The 14650-nt window shown below is 45.6% G+C and overlaps 2 protein-coding genes across 2 annotated transcripts in view; one reads left to right on the top strand and one right to left on the bottom strand.

Annotated features, from left to right (window-relative positions):
• SLC31A2 (solute carrier family 31 member 2) overlaps nt 1–14650 on the bottom strand; it is a 526804-nt gene that overhangs the window by 339137 nt on the left and 173017 nt on the right. The gene's annotated exons all lie outside the window — the stretch shown is intronic.
• The window catches only part of LOC310669227 (uncharacterized protein), a 142906-nt gene that overhangs the window by 84018 nt on the left and 44238 nt on the right, over nt 1–14650 (top strand). Inside the window, exons 24-31 of the mRNA XM_083422836.1 lie at nt 4410–4454; nt 5566–5619; nt 7360–7467; nt 9271–9324; nt 10500–10553; nt 11327–11371; nt 12754–12807; nt 14162–14206. Coding sequence (XP_083278962.1) covers nt 4410–4454; nt 5566–5619; nt 7360–7467; nt 9271–9324; nt 10500–10553; nt 11327–11371; nt 12754–12807; nt 14162–14206 — 459 coding nt within the window. The remainder of the gene's footprint in view (nt 1–4409; nt 4455–5565; nt 5620–7359; nt 7468–9270; nt 9325–10499; nt 10554–11326; nt 11372–12753; nt 12808–14161; nt 14207–14650) is intronic.

Here is a 14650-nt window from a genome sequence, read left to right as displayed (position 1 = left end):
TTAGCATCCTGAAGCGAACGCAACCTGCATCCACATGTCTGCGTGTGATGTCATTTTGACCGTCTGTCGTGCGCGCGCAGCAAAACCCGGAAGTAATGCGCTCCGTTACTTCCCGGGTGCTGCAGAGCGCAACCCGAAAATACTTAACTTGAAGCACATTTATCCTGAGATATGACTGTACAAATAAAGCTTCTTAGAATTAGACCAAGAAGCAGCATAGACTCTCTTTTCTGCATGCCGGCACGCAGAGCACAGGCTGTCTTTGTACTCTGCTATCGTCCAGCAAGCTGAGTGGCAATGGAAGCGCACCAGACAACCCCCCATCATCACAGTCTCTGCCTCTGGGTCAGCACTCACCTGGGGGAGGAGAGCAGGAGAGTGGATAGCAATGATGCCACCCATCCTCCTTGGCTGTGGTGCACCTCGCACCCGGCCACAGCAGCTACACCTCTGGGTCAGGCCTGACCCAGGGGCAGATAGGAGCAAGAGAGTGGGCGGCAGCTTCCCTACCCCTCTACCCCTGGACTGTGATGTCCAGGAAATGCAGCTCCACCACTGTGAAAGGATACTGAAAGCTGCAGCTTGCCTGTCACAGAGCTACAATTCCCTGTACCCTTAACAAACTACAGTTCCCAGGACTCTTTGGTGGAAGCCATGTATGGTGTGGCTGTAACTTCTGTTAAGTGGCTGAGTACCATGTTCCATCGGGGATCTGTCACAACATGCTTTGCCTTCAGAGGATGCTAGGTTCAGTCCCCTCCATCCCTAGGTACGTCTGAGAACCTGGAGAGCTGCTGCAGTCAATGCAGACAATACTGGGCCAGTGGTCTGACAGTGTCCTATGTTCCTGTGAGCAGTGCCAGATTTATGTACAGTGGACGCTCGGGTTGTGAATGTGATCCACGCAGGATGCATGTTCACAACCCGCAGCATTTGCAACCCGCATTGCCGCGTCTTCGCACACGCGGGTCATGAATCAGCACTTCTGCGCATGCGCAAAGCACGATTTAGCGCTTCTGCGCATGCAAGAGTGCCAAAACCCAGAAGTAACCCGTTCTGGTACTTCCGGGTTCGGCGCGGTGCACAACCCGAAAACACGCAACCTAAAGCGTGTGTAAGCTGAGGTATGACTGTATAAGCTAAACAAGCTATAGCTTAGGGCCCCACTTTCTTGGGGGGGGGAGCAAAAAAAAAATAAAGGGGAAAAAACTGGATATGCATTTCCAAAATATAAGATAAAACAACCAAATAAAATAAAACCTACATACAGCAACAGTGTTTTGTGTTGTGTAGGCTCTTTTGATGTAAGTAATGGGCCCCGCCTACTAGCCTGCTCCCTAAAATATCGCTGGTTTGCTCATTTTTATATAGAGGGTGCCTACATAAAATATGTATTTTATGATAAAATACATATTTTGTTATGTGCAAATGGCTTTAGATACCTATTAGGTCCATAAATTACCATCTATCATATATTCAACACAAAAAACAGTGACAATTTGTTGTTGACAAAGGACAGCTGGACATATAAAGGGCCCCATTACCTTCAGTAGCTTAGGGCCTCATCAAACCTAAATCCGGCCCTGCCTGTGAGTGTATATGCTACAAGCATATACTTTGGAAAAAAACTTTTTTCTGCCTCCAGCTAGACTCCCTCCCCTGGGCTAGAAATGAGTTCCCTTAGGAGTTTTGCATCACCATCAGGAGACTTAAGTGTGATTGATTAGGTGTAGATTTTGGGTGTTATTCCTCACCCACCCTTCCTTCCAGCTTGGGTCTGATGATGTTCTAACTCAGATCAGGTTCCTCAGGAATGTTCCCTGTTTCTGCACCCTTTCTTCCTCTGTTTCTGCTTCTTCTCTTGTCGATCAGCTGATCAAAGCCCCAAGGTGACAGATGTTTGACATTGAGAAATGAAGCTGCCCCATCTCACTTGCACAAACTGGTAGCTTGAATGTGGTAACAATTTTCCTGGCCTTCTGGCGATTCATCTTCACATCCCCTCCAGGCATTTCCTCCTGCAGGGAAGGGGCCCCTGGAGCTCAGTGGTTCAGCAGCTCAATGGTTTAGCATCTGCTCTGCATGCATAAGGCCACAGGTTCAGTCCCCAGCATCTTCAAGTAGCACTAGGGATTATGTTACAGGGAATGTCCAGAGAAGTGTAAATGCAATACTTAGGTACCTAAGCTGAACTAAAGCTGGACAATATATACTTGCACCCCTCAAACGGTTTGAGGCCAAATCCATTGCGCAGCTTGTATATGTTGCCCAGTTTGGCCCCTTTGCCAATTGCGCACCATTAGAACTGATGCAATCTAAACTGTTAAGATCAGCTGGACAAGTGCCCAAACACATCTCCAGTGCTACAATATGTCTCGAAACTGGATTCGTAAGAATTGAGGCTAGAGTATGGTTCGCCAGACTAAATTACTGGCTGAGACTATTCTTCCTCCCAAGTGGCCTTGCTCACTTAACTATTAAGGACAGTTTCCATATGACGTGGAAATGTGCAGTGATAAACATACAGTGGTACCTCAGGTTGCATCCTTAATGGAACGTAAGATACGACGGCGCATCTGCACATTCGCGGGTTGTGTTTTGCCACTTCTGCACATGCGTGTGACGTCATTTTGAGCTTCTGCGCATGCACGACCAGTGAAACCCGGAAGTAACACGCTCCGTTACTTCCGGATTGCTGCGGAGAGCAACCCAAAAGCGCTCAACCTGAAGCACATTCAACCCGAGGTATGACTGTAATAACAACTCTAGGCCTCACCCCACAGATCCTACTCAACATGGTATATTAACAAGCCAAAAAAGCCCCATCAAACAGCACGTGGAAGATACAGAACACCAAGCAAATTTAGCCAGGTCCCTGAAATTTTTAATCAGTGAAATCAGAAGACACTTCACCTCCCAGAAGCCATATATAACCAAACTTGAAATTCCAAAATAAAGTTTGGTGCTGATACAAATCAATACTAATCAGAGCTTCTGCCCCCTCTAACAAAAGCCTGCACCCCTAGCAAAAATCCTGGCGATGCCCATGCCACGCCCCCCCACCAGTTTTCCCGCAGATGGAGAGATGGTGATGATCTACCTGTTTTGTATGTGCTGATTTCTAGCGGTGAGCTGAAATGCTTCCCCAGATGAATATCTTAAGGGCTGTCACATGAAAGAGGGAACATGCTTGTTTTCTCCTGCTCTGGTTGGTAGGACTAGAACCAATGGCTTCAAGTTGCAAGAAAGGAGATTCCAACTAAACATTTTTGGGGGGGGGGGTTCTGACAGTAAAAACTGTTTAGCAGTGGAACAGACACCCAAGAGAGTTTGTAGACTCCTCTTTCTTGGAGGTTTTGAAGCAAAGGTTGGATGGTCATCCGTCAGGGATGCTTTAGCTGAGATTCCTGTACTGCAGGGGGTTGGACTAGAAGACTCTTGGGGTCCCTTCTAACTCTAAGATTCTATTAATTTTCCTGTACCATTAGTGCAGTAGCTCTCAAACTCCTTTCTCTGGGCCACACTTTCAGAATAATAATTTACTCACGCCACACCAGTTTTTTATTGATAAGAAATACATTGGAAAGCAAAAAGAAGGAACTCCTAGTAGTGCTTGGTTTTGAAAAGATATCTATGCATATTCTGCAAAAAAACTATGCTATAGAATCATAGAATCATAGAGTTGGAAGAGACCACAAGGGCCATCGAGTCCAACCCCCTGCCAAGCAGGAAACACCATCAGAGCACTCCTGACATATGGTTGTCAAGCCTCTGCTTAAAGACCTCCAAAGAAGGAGACTCCACCACACTCCTTGGCAGCAAATTCCACTGTCGAACAGCTCTTACTGTCAGGAAGTTCTTCCTAATGTTTAGGTGGAATCTTCTTTCTTGTAGTTTGGATCCATTATGTTGGATCCAAGCTATACTATACTGAAATGTTTAAATGTTTCTTTGATTGTCAATGAATCTTCCCACCACATTGCCATCCTCTCCTGCCACAACAATACGGCACACCACACCTTTTGAGAACCAATGCATTAGCAGGTGGCAAAGTTCCTGAGGGTAATCATTTTTTGTAGTCCTGCTGAACTATTCATAGGGAGGCAAGGCTGTTCTCTCCACAGCTGACAGCTAATATTGGTCATTCTCAGGTGTCTTTGGGGAGGGGGGAGGGAGGCTGCCACCCCCAGAGAACGCAGTGTCCAACAAAATATATGGTAACAAGATGAAGGGTATCCCCCAAATTTCAGAGCATTTAAATCTTCTTGGATAATTTCCAGCTCAGTCTTATAGCTTTCGTGTGTTTTATTGTGGAAAGGAGGGGATGAAGGGAAAGTGAGGGCAAGATTCCGTGTCTTAAAGTTTCTTTGGCTTTTTAAATAAAAAAATACCTTTTGTCTCTATTTAAGGGGTTGACCGGGAGCCAGGGCCCTCAAGGACCCCCTGGGGACCATGTAAGTGGCTTTGTTTTCCCCACCTGAAATAAATGTTCAGTGATATGAAAGTAATAGCAATGGACAGAGCACTCTGTTTCTGATTAATGTCAGTGTCACATGTGTTCAGTGCTAAATCCATTCTGTCCTGTTTCCACCTCAGTCCTCTTTTTTTAAAACAAAGCAAATGAAAATCGGCATCAACTTGTATCAGCTTCCCCATCCATCACAATATATGCATTTTTGTATACATTGTCCCTAAAATATGCATTTATACACACATAATTTTATCCTAAAATATGCATTTTCTTGAAACCAAGGAGCAATGATATCATTCTGATTCGTCTGGGATAGGGAGGCAGGAACCTTTCATTTTTTCTCATATCCCCATTTTTCCAATCTTCAATTCAACTTCCTACATTTCAGGATCACTATGTAATTTCGTGGTCCTCCCCGCCCCCCACTAAATTTTGTCAGTATTTGAAAAGTTCCATCTTATCCCCAAAGAAATGGCTTGGTTGAAAATTCAGCCCCACTGAGGAATAGACCAGGTATAGGCAAACTTGGCCCTCCATATGTTTTGGGACTACAACTCCCATCATCCCTAGCTAACAGGACCAGTGGTCAGGGATGATGGGAGTTGTAGTGCCACGTTTGTCTATGCCTGGAATAAACAAAGAAGAGAGTGCAATTCAAAAGTTGGATTTGCTGAGGCATGAATGGGGCCTCTCAGCCTGGCCCTCAGGCCTCCCCCCATATTTCACACCCATCTTCTCATGAGATCTGCCCAACACCCTTCCTGATGCTTCAGTCTGTCAGCTGGAATGCGTTCTTGAACCATGGTGATGCCTCTTGCTTGCTTGCCTGGATGAAGCCTGGAGAGAGGTGTGCGCACACATAGATGCTACTGACTTTTCTGTGACTGGAATGTACAAAAGTATGCGTTGCATTTGCTATTCCACCCATTTTTTACTCTTGCCCCTTCCACCACTGGCCTGGAAGGTTGACCCAAAGGGGCTGGGTCCTTTAGGTTGAAAAAGGGCTCCCCACTCCTGCACTAAAGGATGACTAGGTCTTGAAACCAAGGAGCCTGTTCTCAATGACCCTCTCATTTTAACCTCTACTCTTCCAGGGGAGCAAAGGACCAAAGGGAATAAAAGGGGATCTGGGACTAAAAGGTGACCAGGTATGGTAACATCTCGTGCCTGGGGATGTGTAGCAGTTATTCCAGTGCAAGTTTCCCTTTCTGATATTGTTGCATGCTCCCTACTCCCCTGAGCTTGAAACAAATGCATTGTATGCTGAAAGTACAGCGGTGCCTCGCAAGACGAAAAGAATCCGTTCCATGAGTCTCTTCGTCTAGCGGTTTTTTCGTCTTGCGAAGCAAGCCCATTAGTGGATTAGCGGATTAGCGCTATTAGCGGTTCAGCGGCTATTAGCGGCTATTAGTGGCTTAAGGGATTAGCGGATTAGCTGCTAAAAGGCTATTAGCAGTTTAGTGCCTTAGAAAAAGGGGGTGGGGAGCGGGAAAAAAACCCCAGGAATCGCAAGACATTTTCGTCTTGCGAAGCAAGCCCATAGCAAATTCGTCCTGCGAAGCACCTCCAAAACGGAAAACCCTTTCGTCTAGCGGGTTTTCCATCTTGCGAGGCATTCGTCTTGCGGGGCACCACTGTATCCGATTCCTGTCCTCAGCCAGCTGAAGAAAGGCCTCTGCTTGGGTCCCTGGAGAACAGCTATAAGTCACAGTGGAGGCTTGTGCCTATTGGGACTGGTAGGATGGCAGGCAGGGAGACCAACAGTGGTGCCAGAGCCAATGATTGGCAGAACCACCTCTTCACTAGTTGTAAGTGGCAGGCAGGTGAGAGCAGACTGAGGATGGTAGGGCTTTGCCAGCCTCTACTGAAGAGTCCCCAATCCTGGGCTACGTAGACAAAAATTATATGACCTGATGTAAGGCAGGCAGGGACATACCTAGGGGTTGTGTAAGTTGCCCCCCCCCCCAATGGTGCAGGCACAGGGGGAAAGAAAAATTACATCTCTTCCCCTTGTTCAGAGTGGCTAGCAGCCCACCCACCCATCTGTGTGCTCCCCAGGCCACACTTCTGTTGCTCTGGGTGGCCAGTCAAGGCACACAGAATCCTCTGGGTGCCTCAGCAGAGGAATCTGGTCACTGCCGTGGGCAGTTGCAACAGCAGAAGGCCCTCCCCAGTTGGCCAGCAGTGCTATTAGAAGTGTAAGCGGAGTGCCCAGCAGGGCTCAGAGGGAAGAATGACAGAGAGAGTGGCTGAAAGTTGCAGACAGAGAAAAAAGGAAGGGAGGGAATGGGGAGGCAGAAGGGAAAGCAGCGAGGGGAGGGTGGGAGGGAGGGAGATAGGCAGACAGACGGACCAACAGAGGAGGAGGAAGTGGAGAATATGAAAGAGGAACACGGAGCAGAGCAGACCCAACCCTGATGGTCACAGAGGAAGTCACTGGTGGAGTGAAAAAGCTAACTTTTTGAGTTTCTCGTCTATGGTCTCTCCTGGCTTCACTGGTGCTGATACAGTTCCTTGCCAAGGGCGCAAGGAAGCCTAGGTATGCCCCCAAAGGCAGCATTATGATTACTGCTGCTGCTACCAATACAGCATGGATGTTTTGCACATGAGCCATACATTTATGATGAAGCAAAGGAATGATATAGTTCAGAGGCAGACTTTGATAATATGGCACCGTGAGCAAGGACAGAATTGCTCCCCTCCCCTATTTCTTATTTTCACAATTCCTTTTGGTACAGCTGCTATTATTTTGCATCCCCTCAGCTCAGCACCCTGTGGGGAGGGGACTGCCTACACTGCCCTAAATCTAGCACTGTATAGTCAGATATAATCCTGATGTTCCTAAACCTCCACAAATGATCTAGGTCTCCCAATTTCCTCTTTTTCAGGGTACGTTTGGCCTCCAAGGGACCAGGGGACTTCCAGGGATTCGAGGTGCTACAGGTCTTCCAGGGTTTCCAGGACCCAAAGGAGTAGCTGGACCTCAGGGGCCTGAAGTAAGGAAGGGTTTTTTTGTTTAGTTTTATTAAGTTTTTAAACCTCCCAGGGCAGCAAACAACAAAGCAGCAAAATCATTTCATTTTTATTTTTTAAGAAAAGCATTTAAAAACCACTGAACTTGCTTAAAAGCAATCTAATATATCTTCACAGCTAATCAAGATTGCAAGGAACACTATATTTCAGTAACAGCCAAACCTATTTAAGATGTTCTGGAAGGGGAGCCATACTCATCTGCTTGCAGCAAAACCAGACAAGAATATTGTGGAACCATTAAATATATATATATTTGCCCTGCCATTGGCCATGCTGATGGGTGCTGATGGGAGTTGTAGTTCAGCAACATCTGGAGGGCCATGGGTTCCTCCACACCTGCTTAAGATTCCCAGGGATTTATTTGCCACAGAAGCTTGCGTGGTCTAGAGACCATTTTGCTAGAGTGGCTAGATCAGTGTTTATTAATGCAGACCTACATCTAGGGCTAGGAACGCGGGTGGCGCTGTGGGTTAAACCACAGAGCCTAGGGCTTGCCAATCAGAAGGTCGGCAGTTTGAATCCCCATGACTGGGTGAGCTCCTGTTGCTCGGTCCCTGCTCCTGCCAACCTATCAGTTCAAAAGCACATCAATGTGCAAGTAGATAAATAGGTACCACTCTGGTGGGAAAGTAAACGGCGTTTCCGTGTGCTGCTCTGGTTCACCAGAAGCGGTTTAGTCATGCTAGGCACATGACCCGGAAGCTGTACGCCGGCTCCCTCGGCCTATAGAGCGAGATGAGCGCCGCAACCCCAGAGTCGGCCATGACTGGACCTAATGGTCAGGGGTTCCTTTACATTTACCTTTACATCAAGGGCTTAGGGAGAAACACAGAGAACTAAAGTTAAGACTCGAAAAAATGAGCAAGTGATAGAAACTGAAATTGACAGATTCGCTCATCCCTACTTTCAGCACAATCCTAACTGAATCTTAACTCAAGGGTAAGTTCTAGTGGACTTAAGTGGGGCTTAGTTCCAGGTAAGTGGAGTCAGGATCGCAGCTTTAGTTGCTACCTGGTGCTCAATCCTCTGCTTTCTCCCATGCATCTCCCATATATTCACAGAGAATAACAATGACATAAGAGGTCCCCCTACTGGTGACTTTCAGGGGATTCAAGAAATCAAGGTAGACACACACACATACACACAGCCTTACTGCTTCCACATACCTGAACTAAAATGTTTGGTCACCAATTTGCAAAATTAATATATTCACATATTCATAACTGGAAGAACAAGAGAGCCCTGCAACAAAATGTTGCAGTGTATTCTAACGTCCTAATAGGGATGCTAATGTTCAGGGTCCTGACCAATCTGCAAGCCAACCATTTAAAGGCAAGCCTACCTAATTTTCACTTACAAAAACAATGCACCAATCACACCCATGAAATTTTTCAATTCTCTGAATTTTGCAGTTCGGTTCTCCAGCAAAGTAACATGTACCGACAAATGAATTTGCTAGTGTAAAGCATGCATTTAAATGTGTTATTGTTAGTAAATGCATCTATTAGGAAAAATGCATGCAAAAATATGTTTGAGAGAAATTTTCCACTCAAAGGCTAGTGAATTTTCCTAGGGACTTTTTTTTGTGTGCAAATCAATATGTAGAGAACTGAACTTAATATGGGGGGGGGGGAGAGAAATTGGGAGAAGTCAAAATGAGCAGGTTTGCCCATCCTTAGTCTGAGCTACTTTCCATCCAGTCCAAATAAGCTGTTCCAACATGGTTTGCGGTGATGAATGTTGACTGAATCTTTTTGCCATTCCAGGGAGAAGAAGGGCAGCTTGGTCCCCCTGGCCAAAATGGCACAGAAGGTGCAAAGGTTAGTCTAAACCTCTGTTGTTATCTGTGCTCTTGCTTAATAGTTATAATAAATCCTTCCTTAGCAGGTTCCTGAGACTGCTTGCTGGAATTGGACCCTTGCCATGGACTCAAGTGTGAGGTTTGAACAGGTTTGACCCTTGATATGTGTCAGGGAACTGCCATCAGTGTCCGAGGGAGAGAGCAAGCTCCGAAGGGATCCCAGAGAGCGTCCCAGGAGTGGGAGAGGCAGCCCATCTTCTGGGGGAGAGAATCAGCGTAGCTCCAGTGGAGAAGGGGGGGAGATGGGGGAATCAGCGAGGCGGTCCCATGACTCCTTGCCGGGGACCAGCGGGGAGAGAAGGGGTCCACCGCTGCCCATGCCCTCCTTGCACAGAAGGCTTCCGCGCAGGGAGAGTAGGAGAAGACTGGACGTCAAAGAACTTCTTTGCTGGAAGAAGTTTAAGAAACGCCCACTGACAGATTCTGCCAGCGATTGAGATGGTCAGGAAAGGTTCACTTAGGCAACCCAGCCAAACATTGGGACAAGCTTACGCACGAGCAACCCCTAGAACTATTACAATATGTTTTCCATTAGCAAAAGGAGGATAGCAGTGAACTACTTCATAAGGTTGCTGTGACGTCAGATGAGCCGCACCAGGGAAAGCATTCCAGAAGCTGGGAGCCATGGCAGAAAAGGCCCATTCTTTTTTTTTTTAATAAAAAAATTTATTAGGAATTACAGCATAACATTTTATCAATAAAACATATCATCCTCATTTCCCCCCCTCCATTTCCCCCCCCTCCCCAAAATATAAAAACCCCACCCTTACACACACCCCTCCCCAGGCTTCCCTCAGTTCCTCTCTCTGATTTTTCCATACTTCTAATTCTCTGCATATTATAAAATTGTAAAAATCCTTAACCTATCTGTCTATATGTTGTTAATAATAAATTTGTGAGAGTTTATTCAAAGCCTGCCAAGGAGTCCAGTTCATTTTGTTGTTTCTTTAAATACTTTGTAAAAGGCTCCCATTCTTCTTTTTAATGCTAATAATATATATCTTTTAAATCAAGAGATCTGAGTGTTGATCTTCTGGCTCTAACCTGGGATTTAGCCCTGACTTAAAAGGGGGGGGGTGGCTCTAAGGAATTCAACTTTGCATGAAATAACAGAATTTTCTCTCTGATCCACAGGGCAGTCGGGGTCCTGATGGTGCAAAAGGAAGGCCAGGACAACGAGGAAAGCGGGTATGTCTCATGCCTGAAGTACCTAATTTTTCCTCAGGGCGGGGGAGGGTTTCACACAATGGGTTAGTGGGAATGTTGAAAATATGTGAGGGATTTCAGGTATTGCTTTCACTCTGGTTTTACAAGTAATGTGCCCTACATAGCACAGAAGCTCTCTCCCACCAAATCAGCCTTGAGAATTTATGGCAGGGGCATAGCTGTCAACTTTTCCCTTTTCTTGCGAGGAATCCTATTTGGAATAAGGGAATTTCCCTTTCAAAAAGGGAAATGTTGACAGCTATGGGTAAGGGTGAGGGGACCAGAGGACCTGGTGTGGGCAGAGGGAGTGGGTTGACTGCAATCCTCCAGGCCTCTTTGTAGCTTTCAGGATTCTCCCTAGTTAACACCGCACACGGGCCCTACTTTGAAACCACCTTTAGTGTTTTTATTTCTGACTAGAATATGCCCTTGGACTCTGATCAAGACCCTTCACCATCCTGGTTGTCCTCTTCTTGACATCCTCCCAATAGCCAATGGCCTTCTTAAAAATGTGGTGCCCATGTCTCGACAAAGTACTCCAGATATGTGATGTTCCCTCCAATGAAAGAAACTGAGATAACAATCAAATACCAACACCAGTATTCTTGTGTTTGGTGGGACATTTTGTGTTGACTAATACCCAAACAGCAATGCATTGGTGGCTCAAGAGCACATGGAATCAGAAGGTCCCTGGGTATGTTGACTGATTAATGAGGAAAAAGACTTTCTTCAGACCACTTTTGGTTTCTCTCCAGGGCCGGATGGGCCAGCATGGGCTTGTTGGAATGCCAGGACCCCCAGTAAGTAATAGAATTCCTATTGTGACTAGCCTCAATCACGCCAACTTTGCTACTGAGGTTCAGAGAACAGTGAGTGGCAAGGGAGAAAGCCTTTTCAGTGGTGGCTCCCATTTGTGGAATGCTCTCCCCATAGAGGACTGCCTGGTGCCATCGCTTGTCCTTCTTTTGGCACCAGGTGGCAAAATATCTGAATGTCATAATATCTCTTAGACTTGCAGTGTTTGTAAGTGTTTTGAAGGGTGGGGTGATTTTAAAAATCAATCCTCCAGCCAGACTGGCAATATCCCCTCACTCACACAGTTTAGGATATTTCTGCATCCTTCAGCAGAGGTTCTTTTCATTCAGCAAAGTAAGTGGCTCGTGTATATGTCAAACAAAGCTTTAATAATAAAGAAAACTGTAACACAATAGCATACTGTCTGAGAGGAACTAAAACAGCATCATGAGGCAAGAATGAAGCAAGGGTGACAGTTGATCTCTCTAACTGAACACCTGAAGGGAAGCGCCAATTCCAGAGCATAATACACAAGCCCTGCCCACCAGATGCCAGACATTCTACTATTCAAATTAGGCCCCAGTGTTTTTCTAACAGTTAGCTCTTGACACCTTTGTTAATCTAAGACAGCGATTATTTGTGTGTTTTTAGTACATATGGTTTTTTTAATTGAAATTTTGTAAAGTAAAAAAAAAAAAAGGAACAGAACTGATTTATAGTACTTATAGTGACAGCATGTGCAATAGGCAAGCTATCATAAAACACAGGTACACTTCAGGGTGGAGTAAAATTATAAACAGTTATCTTTAACTAGTATGTATATGACTCCTCCCCATCATTATATGGCTTGATGGAGGTTGTAGTAAATGTCCATCTTTGTTAACATATGATGTAAATGGCTACCATATTACATCAAGTTTACCTTTTTTAGCAATTTCTCTAGCTTCTCAATTTTATATGCCTTCTGGCGGTTCCCTCATTGTGAGAAGTGAGGTTACAGGAAACCAGACTGAGGGCCTTCTTGGTAGTGGCGCCCGCCCTGTGGAACACCCTCCCTTCAGGTGTGAAGGAAATAAGTAGCTATCTTATCTTTACAAGACATCAGAAGGCAGCCCTGTTTAGGGAAGTTTTTAATATTTAATGCTGTATTGTTTTTAACACTCGATTGGAAGCTGCCCAGAGTGGCTGGGAAAACTCAGCCAGATGGGCGGGGTATAAATAATAAATTATCATTATCATTATCATTATGTCTGTGTGTTTTGTACTTCCCTTTAATGGTTGGCTGGCTGTAAATAAATATTTGATTGATTGATTTGCTTTAAGCACTCTGCAAAACTTAAGTAATATTGTTATGCATACTCTGCTCCCTTCCATACATTTCTTCCAGGGCTTACGAGGCGTTCCTGGGATTGATGGTCCAGAAGGAAAGCCTGGTACACAGGTTCCCATTCTATACTACCTACTTTGCTATCCTTTTGACTTTATCTGGCCCTTGCTGTGCTAGGCAGGATCTGGGGTTCATTAGCTTGAATAAGGGTGGATGGTCTGTATCCAGCCCAAGTCAATTCCATGCGTATTCATTCGTAAGTCCATTCTGTATCAATCTGCACTTTGGAAAAAAAGTAAAGAAAGTTACATTGGTTTTTTTCCCCCAGTCAAGGTATACTCAATGTAGTAAATCCATTTGAATTAATGCACCTAAGTTAGTCATGCCCATTAACTTCAGTGGGTCTTCTCTGACTATGACTAGTACCGAATGTAACCTATTTTTAAAGAAAGCATTTCCCCCACAAAATACACATTTTTGTATGGTAACAGTAGCTCCACCCACTTTTTGCCTCTGGACCTGTCTGCCACTAGCATATGACCGTTGGAAGGCTGTCCATCAGGGAATGCAGCCTTCAGGTTGAAAAAGATTCCCTACCTCCTGCTCATACCTCTAGCAGCAGTGCATTTCCCCCAGTAATTTTGGAACTTGCATCTAGTTACAGTACATTTTAAATTGCTTTGGGGTGCTGCATGAGAAACCATTAATAAATGAAATATAAAATGCTGTTGCTGTTCTTAAGCATCCCTGCATAGCTTCTGCCCTTGGGTGGTAGGTCGGAATGTGGAATGGAAGTCTTCATGCCATCTTAGCAGCAGAGCATCTCTCTGCATACAGAAAGTCCCAGCTTCAGTCCCTGACATCATATCCAGATAGGATTGGGACTGCCCCCTGCCTGAAACCCTGGAGAGCAGATGCCAGTCAGTGTAGACAATATTGAGCTAGATAGACTCATGGCATGATTCAGTCTAAGGCAGCTTCCTGTGTTCAGTGGCAGACCTACATTTTGGGAGCTCTGAAGCTTGAACTGTTATGGGGGCCCCTTTGCAACCAGCAACAAGGTCTGGGTAACCATCATTATCTTCTTCAACGGGTTTGTTTACAACAGTCTTTACAACATCTGGGCTATTGACTTGTTGAAATATATGCACACAAACAAAACAATCAATTTTCAGTCATGCAACTCAAATAACACCCAGGTTTCCTCAACCTCGGCCCTCCAGATGTTTTGAGACTACAGTTCCCATCATCCCTGACCACTGGTCCTGCTAGCTAGGGATCATGGGAGTTGTAGGCCAAAAACATCTGAAGGGCCGAGGTTGAGGAAGCCTGCACTAGACCCATTTATTAAAAAAACCCCGGGGCCCTCTGAGATTAGGGGCCCTGAAGCTAAAGCTTCATTAGTTTCATCGTAGATCTGCCCCTGCCTATGTTCCTATCATTAATGTTGTTTTAACTTATCCTGCAGGGTGTTGCTGGTGCCATGGGGAGCTCTGATCAACATGGTCCGACTGTGAGTAGAAGTGTGTGTGTGTGTGTGTGTGTGTGTGTAGTGATTCCGAGCTTTTCCACCAACACCAAACAGAGTTACCTGGTCCTCCCAAGCTGCAACCTGGTCCTCCCAAGCTGCAACAGTCGTAGTACATTGTTTGGCTACATACCATCAAAACTCCAGGTGTTATTTGCCCTGCAGTCTCCTTGGGGGCCAGTAATTGCCTTGCTGGATCAGAAATCGCTTGCCAAAGGCTGTTTTGTGTTGGTGCAGGCAGGCTTGCTACTGTCTTGTGGGAATGCTGAATAGATTAACCATCCTGAGAGGGAGGGAGGAAAAGACCACTCCCAGGCACTGCTCCAGCTTGACTTTTCACACACACACACACACCCTGCCCCAGTATGATCTACCATCAACAGCCCCATGATGTTTTCATATGTTAACATTGCTTATTCTATTCTACTT

The sequence above is a fragment of the Podarcis tiliguerta genome, assembly GCF_965153285.1.
Source record: "Podarcis tiliguerta genome assembly, chromosome: Z".
Taxonomy (NCBI): domain Eukaryota; kingdom Metazoa; phylum Chordata; class Lepidosauria; order Squamata; family Lacertidae; genus Podarcis; species Podarcis tiliguerta.
This window is presented reverse-complemented; position numbering and strand designations above follow the sequence as displayed.